Source organism: Silurus meridionalis, chromosome 21, assembly GCF_014805685.1.
Source record: "Silurus meridionalis isolate SWU-2019-XX chromosome 21, ASM1480568v1, whole genome shotgun sequence".
Lineage (NCBI taxonomy): Eukaryota > Metazoa > Chordata > Actinopteri > Siluriformes > Siluridae > Silurus > Silurus meridionalis.
Genome location: NC_060904.1, coordinates 1,352,089 through 1,367,088, shown reverse-complemented (window position 1 = coordinate 1,367,088; position 15,000 = coordinate 1,352,089). Strand labels below are relative to the sequence as shown.

The 15,000-nt window shown below is 39.0% G+C and overlaps 1 protein-coding gene across 4 annotated transcripts in view; it reads left to right on the top strand.

Annotated features, from left to right (window-relative positions):
- The window catches only part of ctnnd2a (catenin (cadherin-associated protein), delta 2a), a 219,696-nt gene that overhangs the window by 102,257 nt on the left and 102,439 nt on the right, over positions 1-15,000 (top strand). For 3 of the 4 annotated variants that reach the window (XM_046833631.1, XM_046833630.1, XM_046833633.1), the window contains 2 exons: positions 1-485; positions 9,794-9,985. The exon at positions 1-485 is cut by the window's left edge and continues 29 nt beyond it. In XM_046833631.1, coding sequence (XP_046689587.1) covers positions 1-485; positions 9,794-9,985 — 677 coding nt within the window. The remainder of the gene's footprint in view (positions 486-9,793; positions 9,986-15,000) is intronic. The other variant, XM_046833632.1, reaches the window with a different exon arrangement.

Genomic DNA, 15,000 nt, shown 5'->3' with positions numbered 1-15,000 from the left:
GAGCCATGGCCCTGAACCCCAGCAGGCATGTCCAGCCTCTGGAATCTACTACTCCAGCTCCACGTTGCCTGCTCCTCGCCTCAGCTCTCCCCTGAGCTCCATGCAGCCCTCTGGCACGGCCACCGGCTCGGCCAACAAGCTCCAGCGTCTGGGCTCGGCCTCGGACGCTCCCGCCTACGCCACCAGCCAGCGGCTGCATTCCTCTTCCTCGTCCTCCTCACCCAAACCCTCTCCTGCAAGGCTCGCAAAGTCCTACAGCAGCAGTTCCCCTATAAACGCTGTGGGAGCCGGCGGCCCGGCCTCGAGTTCACCCATCCGCCTGGCATCGCCGTCCAACAACGCCTCGCCGCTGCACCAGCAGCTCAGTGTAGGCAGCTACGCCACGCTCTCGCCCACCAAGAGGCTGGTGCACTCTTCCGAGCAGTACAAGATTTCTCACGAGCTGTACGCCACCGCTACTCTGCAGAGGCCCGGGAGTCTCGCCGGTGAGTGCCAACCATGTTTTGATCTGGTGGGCGGCGTGTCTGGAGTGTTTGTCTAGCTCGTTTCCGTATTGGCATCTCTTTCCTAACACCGTGGCTGCATTTCAGCACGCTGTCTTTTGTTTTCACATCAATGAGCTAGAGGATGCTTTACTCCGTACAGTCTGCAGGAGTTGACGAGGAGATACGGCTCAGAATTTGGAAATAAACTGGAACCATTTATTTTAATTTCTCATACCTAGGAATCAAACACACCACCAATGTGCTGTAGAAAGAAAATAAATAATCCTGGAATGTGTGATTACCCTGGAGTTGTTTATTTAGAAAAGAATAATGAATGTATAATGAAATAATTATGTTGTTTTTTTACTTATGAAGATCGATTTTGCTGGTTTGGGTGATGTTTAGAAGAACACTGGTGGAGCTTGGAACTCATTTTCACTCCAAACAAATAACTATTTCTTGGACTTACACTTTATTAACAAAAGTTGAGCTATATTTTTCTTTTTTTAACATCCAATTCCGCATTTAGTTTTAATTTGCTGTTATAATGAGCTCCACTCTTCTGGGAAGATGTTCCTCTAGATATTGGGGAGATTTAGTCAGCTACAAGCGTGTTAGTAAAGTCAGTTACTGATGTAGGTGAGGCGAGGAGGTCTGGGGTGCAGCCAGCGTAGATTTGGTGCTCTACAGCAGGAGATCTTCCACTCTGACCCATTTAAAGTAGCTCTTTATGGCTCTGGCTTTGTGCACAGGAGCATTGTCATGCTGGAACAGGAACAGTGTCAAGTCTATGTACGAGGTGGTAGCAAAACGTTTCTAAAGTACTTTATTTATTACCTTCAAAACATTCCTCTTGCACAGCAATGCAGAGCTCTAAGTGTTCTTCTGGAACGTGTCCTGGAAGTGTATTTTGTGAAGTGTGTCAAACACCTTCTGCGATCCATGCCGGATCTCCGCAATGAGGGCGAAGTCCGTAGGAGCCGGATCTGGCGAGTAGGGTGGTTGCGGAGGTGAGATCACATGGAACGTTCTCAGACGAGCATCATGACAATTTCGAAAGGGTTAAAGGTTGTTAAAGATCTTTCTGATCTCTCGCCAACTTCCAACAATTTTCTTCCACTCTTGAAGTGCACGTGCACTCATTGTCGCCGTATGTCAAATGTCAAAAGTCCCTGTGGCAGATGTTTCACACAGAATTTCACGTTTGCTCTTCCTGCTAAGTTGCTGTCTGTGATGAAATCGTAGACGTGGTAACGCACGTGGGTCAGAAACACGTTAGTCCCGAAACCTTTTGATTCCACCTTGTATGTAATGACAGTCTTCCATTTTCTCTTTCAAACCACATTTTGCTGGACTTCATATTGCTGCACATTTTTGGAGCCGATATCATGAAAGAAAAAGCATTCAGGATCACACGCCACGCTCAGGAACATATTTACAGAGAAGGTGATGAGCTGATCTGATTATATTTCACCAAATCCTCACAATCCCATGCTTTTTATACTCGAAAGCACGGCCCAAAATCAGCCTTTGAGTTGAAACTACAATCGTGAAAAAGCTCTCAATAATCTCGGCTTTCGGTTTATTCACGAGGCCTCGAGCCTGTGATGGAGGTGAAAATGATCCTGATGTTTAACGCGATAATCAGGTCATTTCCTACAAAACCCGAGAACCACAGAGCGATACACCGAGGCACGAGACGTCGTATGGAAACGCACAGCTGATTCCAAGCCTGATTCCGAGCGTTATTGACGTCTCAGTGCCATCGATTTCAGGTTTATGAAACCTGCTGCACATCAGGTTCTGTCTGATAAAACCCACAGAGTGACACATGAGACACAAAAATCAAAGCGTGGACGGAGGACGGCTCGGATTCCACGCATCACCTGTGCTATTCGGATTTATCAAGTTTTATTGAATTGTCAGTGAAAAAAAGAGAAAAAAGAGGGAATGGGATTGTGATGGAACGAATCGATACAATGTTGAATTCTTGATCTTCAGTGGCAGATTGTTATTTACGCCGCTTTTGAAGCTGGAGGTGCACGATATGGACAAAAAACTTTATCTGGATATTTTTGGTATTTTATCGGTAACAGTAATTAGGCATTATTTTGAAGAGCATGTATTGTGCTGACTCCTAAAATATTTGATATTCTGCATTTTCTGTTTTGACCTTTTTAAAGCCAGTTTTTTGTTCTAAAAGTGTGCATATTTTTTGAGTCAAATTCTTACTTTTAATCATTCAGTTAGAATAATAAGACATTTTTGCTATTTCCAAGCAAATAAAATTATTAAAAAAAATTATAAAATTAGTTTTTGCAATTCAGAGGAAACAGAAGCTCAAAAAAATTAGAATATCCTTAAAATGTGAACTCAAATCCAGTGTTAATAAACGAGTCATTTTTGTAAGTGATTCAGGAACTAAACACCATCATGTTGCTCAGAGACGCAAACCAGAGCTGTGGCTTTGATTGGATTAATTTTTTTTGGCGAAAACAAAGCAAAAAAAGGCCATGTGGAGTCCAAATAAGTCTCTTCATATTGACTTTTTGTTTATTGAACTGTTGTATAAAATCGATATCATGCTGATTTTGCATGTGATATTGATTAACTATATCAAATGATCTAAATGTACACATATGTTGAAATTGTGATCATTCTGAATGCAGTGAATCACATGCAGTGAAAGAAAGAAGAAACTCTGTAGGTTTAGGATTTGTTTGGGTTTTGTGATTTACTCGCTAAAACAACAATTACGATATTATCGTAGACGATGATGTTTTCTGTATTGAGACATTTATGTCTGTTGATGGCATCGTAAATCGCCACATGACTGCATTTAAAATCACATTCAGTGCCTCTTAGACCTTGCCATTTTTTATTCCAGCATCTAAAACCACACTACATTTCTGCAAAGCGTCCTTTCCCTCTCCTCCACCGGTATCTCCAGCCACGCCCTCGCGCATTTCAGAGTCCAGCCAAAATGGTACTGAAAGCCAATTTGATATAAAATGGGTGAATTAAGTGGTGCAGAAACCCTTGCAGAGCATGCAGCATGTCTTTAACTCCTCTCTCTGGTCAGACGACATGCTCCTGATGATGGTTAGGTGAAAGGTGGGAGCTTTTAAGCTTAGATGAAACTAGAATCGAGTTTGTCGGAGAAGCCTTTCAGTCGTCCAGGTCACCTTTCGTAGATGGTAATTGAAGAGGTCGGAGGTCTAAGTGCCCTCTTCTGGTTACTGGATGTCTGTATTTGAGATAATGGACTGGAAAAAGGATGCACAAACTAGAAAAAGATTTGATTCTACGCGCAGAGGCATTTGTCAGGATTTGGCCCAGTTGTGAGTTTCCCCAGACGAATCTGAAAAACATGGCATTATTTTTTTTTTTTCGCTGATGAATCACGGTGTAATCCCGCTTCAGTAAGAATAACGTGCTACATACAGTGGACATCAGCACAAACATATAGTGGGGAAAAAGAAGGACACGATCTGCCGTGAATGAGAAAATACTCGATGTCGCTTGCGAACAATTTACACTTCGAATGAAGACTGAGCAGATTGACAGAGCGGAGAAAAGGCCTGCATGTTCTTCTGAAATGAAGGAAATTTATCCCCTGAAAGGAATTTATGCCTCCATTAGTGGGCTTTATGTCTTGTTACTATCCTGTTTTTAGAATTACACTTCGTAGGTTTGCTTAATAATACAGCAGAACCGCAGTGTTACTGTTGCCCCGAGCTTTTCAGACATTTACTGTGAGAATGCTGCAAATCTGCCATGCCATTAGAACATATAAGAAAAGAAGGCACCATTTACCCATCTTCAGCTTTCAGATCTGTTTCTCCGAAGTGGCTCAGGTGGTATACAATCCTGAAAAGGTTGATGGTGAAACCCTGGTCTGTTCACCTGCAGAAGTTCCTGGAATTAATTTCTGAAAAGTCTGGAATAATTTTTGCTTTTTATTTTTTTTATAGAACAGTAGGTGGTTCTCAGTTTTTTGCAGTCTGTCCATCAAACCAGTATGGAGGTTTGCTTTGATGGAGAGTGGGAGGATGCAGTTTTCGATGTCACCTCATTTGAGGAAACAATGATACTACCAGTAGTGAGAAGTCTTACTGAGTGTTGGCCGAATGATCGTTTACACAAAAAAAAAACTATTCCTCAACACGGCCTGAGGGAGAATCAGCATGTTTATAAAGTGATTAGAAACAGAGAAAAGTCCCTCAGATCAACTGAGTGTTTGGAGCTGCATGAATGGAAATGGAAACCAACTCTGTTTTCAATTGAATGGGAAGCAATTAAGTAGAAATAAGAAACATTAGATGTGAAATGAGAGCCAAGCAACAGGAATGTAATACAATTAAGGAGGTATAAGAAACATCATACAGGAAATGGGAACCGGATATCAGGAAGTAAGAAACATCATACAGGAAATATAAACCATCTAAGAGGAAATGGGAAACAATTGAGGATAAATAGGAAGCACCAAGCATGACATAGGAATCATCTACTGGAAATGGAGCATGTGTTCACCTATTGGAAACCAACTGAGGGAAAATGAGAAACATCACACAGGAAATGGGGGAAAAAAGATGGAAAATGGAAAACATTAAGCAGATATGGAAATCAATTAACGGGAAATGGGCAACAATTGAGGAAAACTGGGATACATTATTCCGGAAATACGAACCAGCCAACCGTTTGTTCATCTATCGGAAACCCAACTAACAAGAAATGGGAACTAATGAACAGAAAATGGGAAACAACTGAGTAGAAATAAACATTAGATGGAAAATGGGAGCCAACCAACAGAAAAAGAAAACAATTGAGGGTTAATAAATAACATCAAACAGGAACTAACAGAAAATGAGAGAAAACTATGGAAAATGGGAGCAGTTATGGAAATCAACAAACAGAAAATATGGAAACAATGGAGGGAAATAGGGAATATCAAACAGGAAATAGAACTATTTAAAAGGAAATATTGTAATATGGGGATAAATAGGAAACGTCAAGCCTGAAAAGGGAATCTCCTGTTGGAAATAAGAACCAAGAAACAAATAAAAAGTGAAACGATTAAATAGAAATAAACATTAGATGGGACATGGGAGGCAACCAACAGGAAATGGGAACCGACTAAGGAGAAATAAGAAACATCAGACGGGAAATGGGAACTGGATAACATGAAATAACATTAGACAGGAAGTGGAAACCAACTAAAAGGAAATAGGAAACGATTGATGGGAAATTTCAAGCAGTTATAGATTGCTTGAAATGATCAACTAATATAATATCAAGCAGGAAATGGAACCAGTCAACAGGAAATTGAATAAATAGGATAAATAAGAAACACCCAGCCTGAAGGAATCACTTTCACCTAAATGGGAATGAACAACCAGGAATTAGGAAACTTTAGACAGGGAACAGAAACCAACCAACAGGAAATGGTGAAACAACAGCAGGTAAGTAGTAAAAACATCAGACAGGAAATGGGAACTTGGTGAAGATAAAATGAGGTAAAAAGATAAACATCTAATGGGAATATGACTAAATGTCAGGAGTTATGAACCAATCAACTAATAGAAAGTATAAACAAGAAACAGTCCTCACCTGTTCTGGCAGGTTGTGCAGGAGAAGATCTTCTTCCTCACAGTATTCATTATGTCCTGCATACAAGGTATATTCCCTCGATGTAGATCCACCAGGACCCTGACATGGCCTTACTGCAGAGGATTGCTTGAAAGTGGTGGTTGCTGAGGAACCACTAATCCTGACTTGAAGACAGTTTTGGCTGTCTCTTTTTTTTCCCCCTTCGCTTCCTTGATTCAGCTGCATGCTGCAGTTTTCCACGTTTCATTCCGCCAGGTGACAGAGAGCTGTTTTTGAACTCTTTCTAATGAATATGTAGCAGTCCCACATTCCCACAGCTCTCAAACTCCTGTGAATTTCTTTTTTCACGTACATCGTTTCATCATGTCGTGAATAATGTGGCGAGAGCCGCGCTGACGTCGATCTTTCGACAGCCTCTAAAGGAAGTTATCTTCAGGGGAATGTTGTGCTAATGTACACAAGGAACTGCACAGGAGAGTGAAGACGAGAGCTTTCATTCGAAAACTACCTGGACATAGTGCTTAGCTTCCAAATTGGCTGCAGAGAAGTTTCCTAGTGAGAGTTGCCCTTGGTGAAGAGCTCGTTTAATCACAGCCCAAGACTTTATCTTTCTCTGTCCGTGTGTGTTGTCTTTGTTTATTTGTATGACTGTCCGTCTTCCTGCCTTTAATGAAATCTACCTGGACGAAATGCTTTGTTTCCAAATTGGCTGTGGAAAAGTTGCCTAGTGAGAGTTAGCCTTTCAGAAAAGCTTACTTACTCACAGCTCAGGACTTTATCTTTTCTCTCGGTGTGTCATTATTTATTTGGATGTCTGTCTGTCTTTCTGGCTTTTCTCAAATCTTTCTGGAGGAAGTACTTGGATACAAAAATTGGCTCTTAAAACAATTCCTAGAGCCTGTCTGGAAACTTCCTGGTTTCTTTGAAGCAATCCAGGGTGGGAGGCTACCATTATCGAACGCTAATACGAACACATTTGAAAGCAGTGTTTTTGTCTAACAACTCTCTGTGTCCACACTTTCCTATTTAATCATTTCCCAAAAGTTGCTCATCCACACTGAAACGTCTGAAACTGCTCACATCCCTGCACGGGCAAAAAACGTACAACGCTTCGACTGGCGTCATTTACGCCCGCCGTTTAATCGCTTTTTAGCTCGTTCAGACGACACGGCAGCGTAAAGAAATGCATCGTCATTTCCAAAAGCCTCCGTTTTCACACACGGTCCATGCTGCGGCGCAAAAACCGCGTTTCCAAATGTATCCACTTTGGAGGGCGTTTTTGAAAAGCGAGGATTTTGTTGGCTGAAAAAAAAATGCCGCCTCGGTTTGGACGTTAAACATATTACGGACAGGAATATTATTCAATAACAAAAGGTATTCTCTCAGTCAAAACTCTATGGCAAAATCTCTTTGGTTTCCTGACAAATTTCGAGGGGCTGTTCTTTAAACGGAATAGAGATGCTTTTCTTTATTGTCTAATACGTTCTCAATGTTAAGTATCCGTGTTAACAGCTCAGGAGGGCACCCAAACACGAGTTTCTTTGCCTGGCTTGCTGTTTTTCAGACTCTTCTGAGTTTAAAAGCAGCTGCTCTGTGAAGTAGAATATGTAGACAGTGCTCTCCAGATGGTGAATGTTTTTACAGAGCTTTCTGGAAACCCCCTGAAGATCTTTCCCCAGCATTTGGAGGAATTGGTTTAGCGAGTAGAGACAGTCGCCTGGCTGACACTGATAAGGTGATTAGAGCGAGAAACCACTCTAACTGCAGCTTCTTATTGTCTGAACATTTGCGTAATTGCATTATGGCAGAACGAGGCATGGCACCCGACACCGATCTACCCATCTGCAGAGCTGGAGCAAGATCTGCAGATTTTGTGTGTTGCACTGTATACACGGGCACACATCAGTCAGTATGGGAGTGCCTCAAGGGTGTATCATGGGCCAAAATGTTTGTAAGATATTGATGAGACACTTAGAACTCTTTGGGAAAAGAGTCTTTAGTCGAGCGGGTGATAATTAGATTTGAAAACATTTCCGGTAAAATCCAGGATTTTTTGAGAATTTATGGAAATTACTTTGAAATTTTAGGACATTTATATAAACCATATCACATACAAACATAAATATAAACAATTTGTTTGGTCATAAGCTGACATGCATGCAAACGAATACAGATTAAAAAAATCAGATTTTTAATATCACTATGATTTAATTGTAAGTAGAACAATTATAGATATTATTCCATATATTCACAATATAAAAAAAATAATTTGTATTTCTTAACAAATAAATGCAGGCTTGAATAAAGAGCATATAAGACTACTTTTTTAAACATAAAAAATTGTAATGTGTTAATTTTTGAACAGTACTACATTTCTGTATGATAATAATTGACAGTAACAAAAAACTGGCTAGCAGAAGGTAGAAGAAGGAACATCACAGCTTGAGCTATAAGCCTCATCATTTGTCATAGAACTAGTGCTAGCTTACATTTAGCATATCTGATTCACAGGCTGGCTACTGTATGAACGCATTTCGGTATTGGCTGCAATATTCCTGTGATAGTCAGAGCCTGGAAGATGTTTGGTGACCGGAGATTGTTTGTGGAAGATGGTCTTATTTTAGACAGTTTTTTTATTATTATCTAACATGCATGTCTGCTTAGTCAGTGTATTTGTTTTGCAATGGTATTATTCTGCTGCACAACAGCTCACTTTTTGATGTGCAGGATTGAAGAAATGATGTGTGTTATGTTATGGAGGGATGCACAAGTGTATGTAGGGGGCGTGGCCTCAGTAACCTTGCAGTAAGTGTGCTGTGTGCACATGACTGATGAATGTGCAGGAGAGAAATTCAACTAAAATTGAATTAAATCTGGTTGTTTTAACCAAAATTAGTTAATAAGTTCCCTGTAATTGGCTCACCTGCAGTTTTTTAAATTTCCACTTTATTCCTATTAATTCCAGATTAGTTCCTATGGGAAGTTTCCGTTCTTGAAAATTTCAAGAATTGTGCAACCCTAGTGATAATCCCATTGTTTTCCCTACAAATAGCTAGAACCTAGCTAAATAGCTAAAACCTTTTGTCTCCTAAAAACAATTATGTGTACATTATTACTACTGACAGGGTTTCTACAGGTTTCACAAAGTTAATTATTTAAGCACAATTAAGAATTAAATTTAAGACCCACATTCAGGATATCAAAAACACACACACAAATACCTTGTTAGCGTATTAACCTTAACCAAGCCCTAAATGAATTTTTTCGAAGCAAGTATCGCAAAACTTGCACTTCGATCTAACTGAAAAATTAAATCTGTTTTACGTCTGTGGTACAATCTGAGAGTTTTGCCAATAACAGAAAGCTGATTGGCTGTTGCATGTTGTGTCTCATTTGTAGTCGTAAAACAACGAGCACGTGATATAAAATTACATAAACGGGAAGGTTACATTTGTTCCTGGGACACTTGAGTTTGGTAAAACACAGACGATCCCAAAAAAAAAACTGTTTTAAAAGAAAAAGTTCATCTCTTGTCATCTCTAAATCTGTGATTTTGACCCCATTTGTGGTGTAACGTCATATGATACACATCTAATCAAATTTCATCTCTACTCTACACCCTGTAGTCGACTCTACAAGTCAGGAAAAATATCAGGGAATCCAGGACCTTTGATTTGATACGTTATTTCTTCCGACAGGATCTCGGAGCTCATACAGCAGTCAACACAGCCATGCGGCTCCTGACCTGAGACCCCTACAGTCTCCGGAGCACCACATCGAGCCCATTTATGAGGACCGGGTTTACCAGAAAGGCCCAATGAGGAGCTTGAGTCAGAGTCAAGCAGAACCTCCTGGTCCAGGACATACTGGAACTTACCGTACAAACACTGGTAAGGTTCCTCACCCAGTTGTGTAAATCCATTGTGCAGAAAGCCGCTCGCATTTCTCCGAGAGCATCAGATCCGTCCTAATCCACCATGACGTTGCTCGCGGCCAACTAGTGACCTCTTTAGAGACGGGCTTTAAATGTTTACGTGTGCCTGGGGGGGCTGAGCGTCACTTCTGAGATGTACTGACCTCGCTGAAATGTCTCACAACAATGCTTTGAGTTTGAGCTCAGGCCAGGTAAAGCATGCTAATCCAATTAGATGCCAATTATTATTATTATTTTATTATTTAGTCACGCTTACAGGAATAAAGAGGGAAATTACAAGACTTTTTTTCACCATGTAAAAGATTAAGTGTATTATTACTTTGGGTTTATGTAGGAGGTTGAAACCTCTTCAAGCTATTTCAGGCATCTGAACATTTCTGCTGTATCTGCATGGATATTTATTCATACACTCTGTATAAACAGAGGAGGTGGGCTGTGATAGGAATATAATCAATGCAGTGTAAAGCTACTGTTACTGTACAATTATTTCCCTGTAACTCTACACCAGGAGGTGTTTTATTCCTCTTATACAACAACCACAATTCAGCGATCACAATTTTCTTTTTATTTAACAAAGACGTGGCACACTTTTATCCTTTTCCAGTTACATTTAATGTTGTTCCTTTTCTTTTCTTTTCTTTTTTTACACCTGCAAACAGGTTTTCTTTCCACGACAGCATTTAAGTGGCACGTTTAAAAAAATCTAATCTCTTTATTCTCGCAGTTTAAATACTTATTTAATGGTACGACTTTATTCTCGTATTGCTACGTATTCTTGTATTGCTACGACTTTCTTTCATATTGCTACGACTTTTATTTTCATAAGTTCAACTATATTCTCGTAACTTTGACATTATTTTGGTATTGATAAAATTGTATTCTCGTACTGCTACGACTTTATTCTTGGACATTCAAATTTATTCTCATATTTCTACAACTTTATTCTCATAATTTTTGTGTTGCTACATTTAAATTTTTGTATTGCCTCAATTTTATTCTTGTATTGCTGCAAATTTTTTCTCGTATTGCTATGACTTTATTTTCGCAATCTTTTTTATTCAATTTTCAAAAATCTTTTTTTTTTTTTATATGGCACTAAAACACCATTGTATTGTCCTAATTAATCATATTAATACAGTGTTTCAGAAAAACAGCATTTCAGAAAAAGAATATCCTGAAGCAGCTTGATTGCTTACTGGCACAAAGCACTGGTGGGGTGGTTCAGTGGTTAAGGCTCTGAGTTATTGATTATAAGGTTGGGGATTCAAACCCCAGCAGTGCCAAGCTGCCACTCTTGGTGCCCTTGTGCAAGGTAGTTAACCTTCTGTGCTCCTGGGGAACTGTACTATGTCTGACCCCAGATTCCTGACATCGCTAGGTTATTTTTCACTGTGCTGTAAAAAAAAAAGTTACATGTGAAAGTATAAAGCACCACTGACTCTGGAGACTCCTTCCATAGGTCTTTTGATAGCAAACTTCAGCATATGAAAGCATTTCATTTATTATACAAATTTAAAATGTTTGACCACATCTGCAAATTTGTTTTGCAGTGTATACCCGAACACAGATAATCATTGGGAATAGGAATGCCTCAGGGGTGTACTGCAGGCCCGACTTTAAAGTGTTTGTAAAAAGCTGGTTATTGATGTGACACTTGAAACTGCTTGAGATTTGAGACATTTGCAGTCTATACAGCGAGGTGTGCATTACAAGATGTTGAGCTGTAGATGAGTGTGGATAAAGGCAAGTGATAATGCCATTCAGTTTTCTCTTCCCCACTGCTTGCTCTACAAAAATCTTCTGCACTTCTCAACACTGTAGTCTCCTGAGAAGCCGTGTCTGCGTGTGTGTAAGTGGCAATGATAATTACATTAAACACAATCGCCTTCTGAAAACATCTTAATGTTTATAGATTCTTTGCTGTAGCTATTGATATAGAAATTATAACGAATTTAAAGAGTAGTTTTCCGGACTTTTGTGCGTCTCTAAAGTTGGATGCTTACAGCCAATCTAACCTTCAATCCTAACCTGGAGGTGAAAGAGAATTTCATTTGGAACTTTTTACTCATGTCCGTTCTGGAGACGTTTGCACAAATTATAAAAAATATACTGTAATACAAACTGGAGCAACATATTTGGAGATCACAGACAATCTGGTAGAATATGGTGGTTCAGGGTTGTTCTGGAATGACTGTATGAGAATGTTGTGCACTGAATAGCTTTGTATCAAAAAGACATTTATAGTGTGTGGGACTCCCATTTCCTGTTCCTCTGTTGTTGCTTTTGAAAATCACATAGTGATCCATATGAACTTCTTGGAGTGAAGCCAGAATGTTTGATGAAGCAACTGATGGATTTTGTGCTGATGGAGACCCAAACCTGTTCCAGCATTACAATGCCCCTGTGCACAAAGCCAGCTCCATAAAGATCTGCTTCCCATGGGTTGGAATGGAAGATCTCCTGCAATAAATTTTGAACACCTTTGGGATAAATGTGAACACACTCCAGGCCTCCTCACCTCACCTAAATGAGTACCTGGGGAGGTAGCTCAGTGGTTAAGATGTTAGACCCATAATGTGTGTGTGTGTGTGTGTGTGTGTGTGTGTGTGTGTGTGTGTATACACTGCATTCTCTGAGTGAAAAAGCGAGAAATGCAGCAGCGATGAACTGTAATCTCTGATCAGTTTACCTTGAAGACTAAATGTCAGCTCTTTTATTACGTGGTTCAATTGTGCAAATAAAAATGCACGTAACGCGTTTAATAGAGGGCACCTGTTGTAATTTTTCTCTCCTGATGCACCCTGAGTGTATTCCAGTGACCTTTGTGAAGCGGAGCTCATGATACGCAGTAAGAAACTCACTTTTCTTTCAATACTGTTGCCTTTACTTAATGGCCTCATAACGTCAACGGAACGATCTGCACCACGTTGTGTTCATGTCAGGCGCAGACTATTCACCGTCTCCCCGTCTTCATCTCCATCACAGCATTGTAGGTGAAGCAGAAGGCGGAGAAGGTTCTTTCGCAGGGTCGTTCATGCACTTGACCCCGCCGTGTACTCACACAAGCTCCAGCGTCGGCAAACGAAACATATAAGACGTTAAATACATACTATATAAGAGCCCATGAATTAAAAATGGGGAATGTATAATGCATGAGGTTCCTGCGAGTATTTGTGGAATAGATTACAGCGCTAGTGGCACTGAGGTTATTTGTCATAAGGTTATTTGTCACGTGGATTTTTTTCTCCTTTTCGATTCCGGCGCTCGTTACTTCCATTATGGTGGATTAATGCTGTACGTCTTCACCAATTCAGATCTGTTATATTTTTACTGAAAAGATTTCACTCACTGTCTTTCTGTGGAGAATCAGATACAGATACAGTGTGATGGAGCTGAGCTTTTAAAACTGCTAGGGCTATATATATATATATATATATATATATATATATATATATATATATATATATATATATATATAAAGCATTAAGATAAAATATTCGTGTTTTAAATTGCGTAAAACATTAGGACTCTAAACAGAACTATTGCGATGTTTCCACACGGACAGTTTTATTTGCCGGATGTGTTCATCATGGAGAATTTTGTTGCTGGATTTGAGAATTGGCACATCAGTAAAACAAATGTTAAGCGATTAATTATTATTTTTTCCAGTGGAACTTACTAATTTTTTTATATCAACTCTTTTATATATATTTATTTATATTTGTAATAAAAAATGCTCACCCAGAAATGCACGCAGCATTTATCGCTCGTTAATAAAATTAGGGCCGTTAAAATTTATTTGTGTTAACACGTTATTAATTTCATTTAAACAGCCCTAATTAATATAAATATATATTAATAACTATTTTGCCAATTATCTTTCTTTATTTGTTATGTATCTTGAAATCAAATAATAATCAATTTATTAATTTGTCCTTTAATATTTTACAGATTTTACTATTATATTACCTAAAATAGAAATCAAATTAAATGGTAAAATATTCATTAAAGATATATTTCTAATTTTATATACTTGTTTGTTTTTTATAAATTCAATATGTATTTATAAATGTATATATATATATATATATATATATATATATATATATATATATATATATATATATATATATATATATATAAGCACCAACTCATTTAAACATTGTGCTTCAAATAAAAGTTATTAAATCTTTTCCCCATTAAACAATTAAGTGAACTATTAGAAAAACAAATATTGTAATTTTTTTATTTCTAACACATAGTTTTTTTTTACTCCGTATACAAACTAATTGCAAAAGTTTGCATCCCTGTTGGTTTGAGGATGAGAAATCCCATAATAATCACATGCAGACTCATTACAAAAAAACACAATGTGATCTGGATCTTCTCGTAGCTGTATTTCTAAACGCGTGTATAATTATACGAAGCCATCTGTCATCAGGTACCTGGTGAAATTGTTGCATAGAGAAAAAAACCCTGCGTGTCTTGTTAGAAATGCTGGAAATGTAAATATCGAGGAATATTTTAGAGAGCGAGGATCCGAGGTTCAGGTGTAACCCTGAGCTTCGTTGGTGTTTTTTCGAGCTGGTTTTAATTTAGCATTGTGCTGCTTTTGCTGACCCTGAGAAAAGATGAACAATTAAAAGGTTTATACGGCGGTACAAACGTAAAGACAGATTTTTTTTACTTAAGACATATTTTTGCTGTGCTTTAATCTAGCGTGCGCTCATTTTAGCCGCGCTGCTGCACCCGTGATGAAGTGGCGAGTTGAAGTGATAACGAGCGGTCTGCTGATGATCGAATTCATTAAACGAGATTAAAAGATTACTCCGAAAGCGAGAACCTGCGACGGAACCGTAATGAGTGGATTTCAGATTTTCCGTATTCTCTTGCATTTTGATCGCGGCCGCAGACGTACGTGAGAAGCGAACGTTCTCATTACCTCTGGAAAAACGTGAATCGCCCATAGTC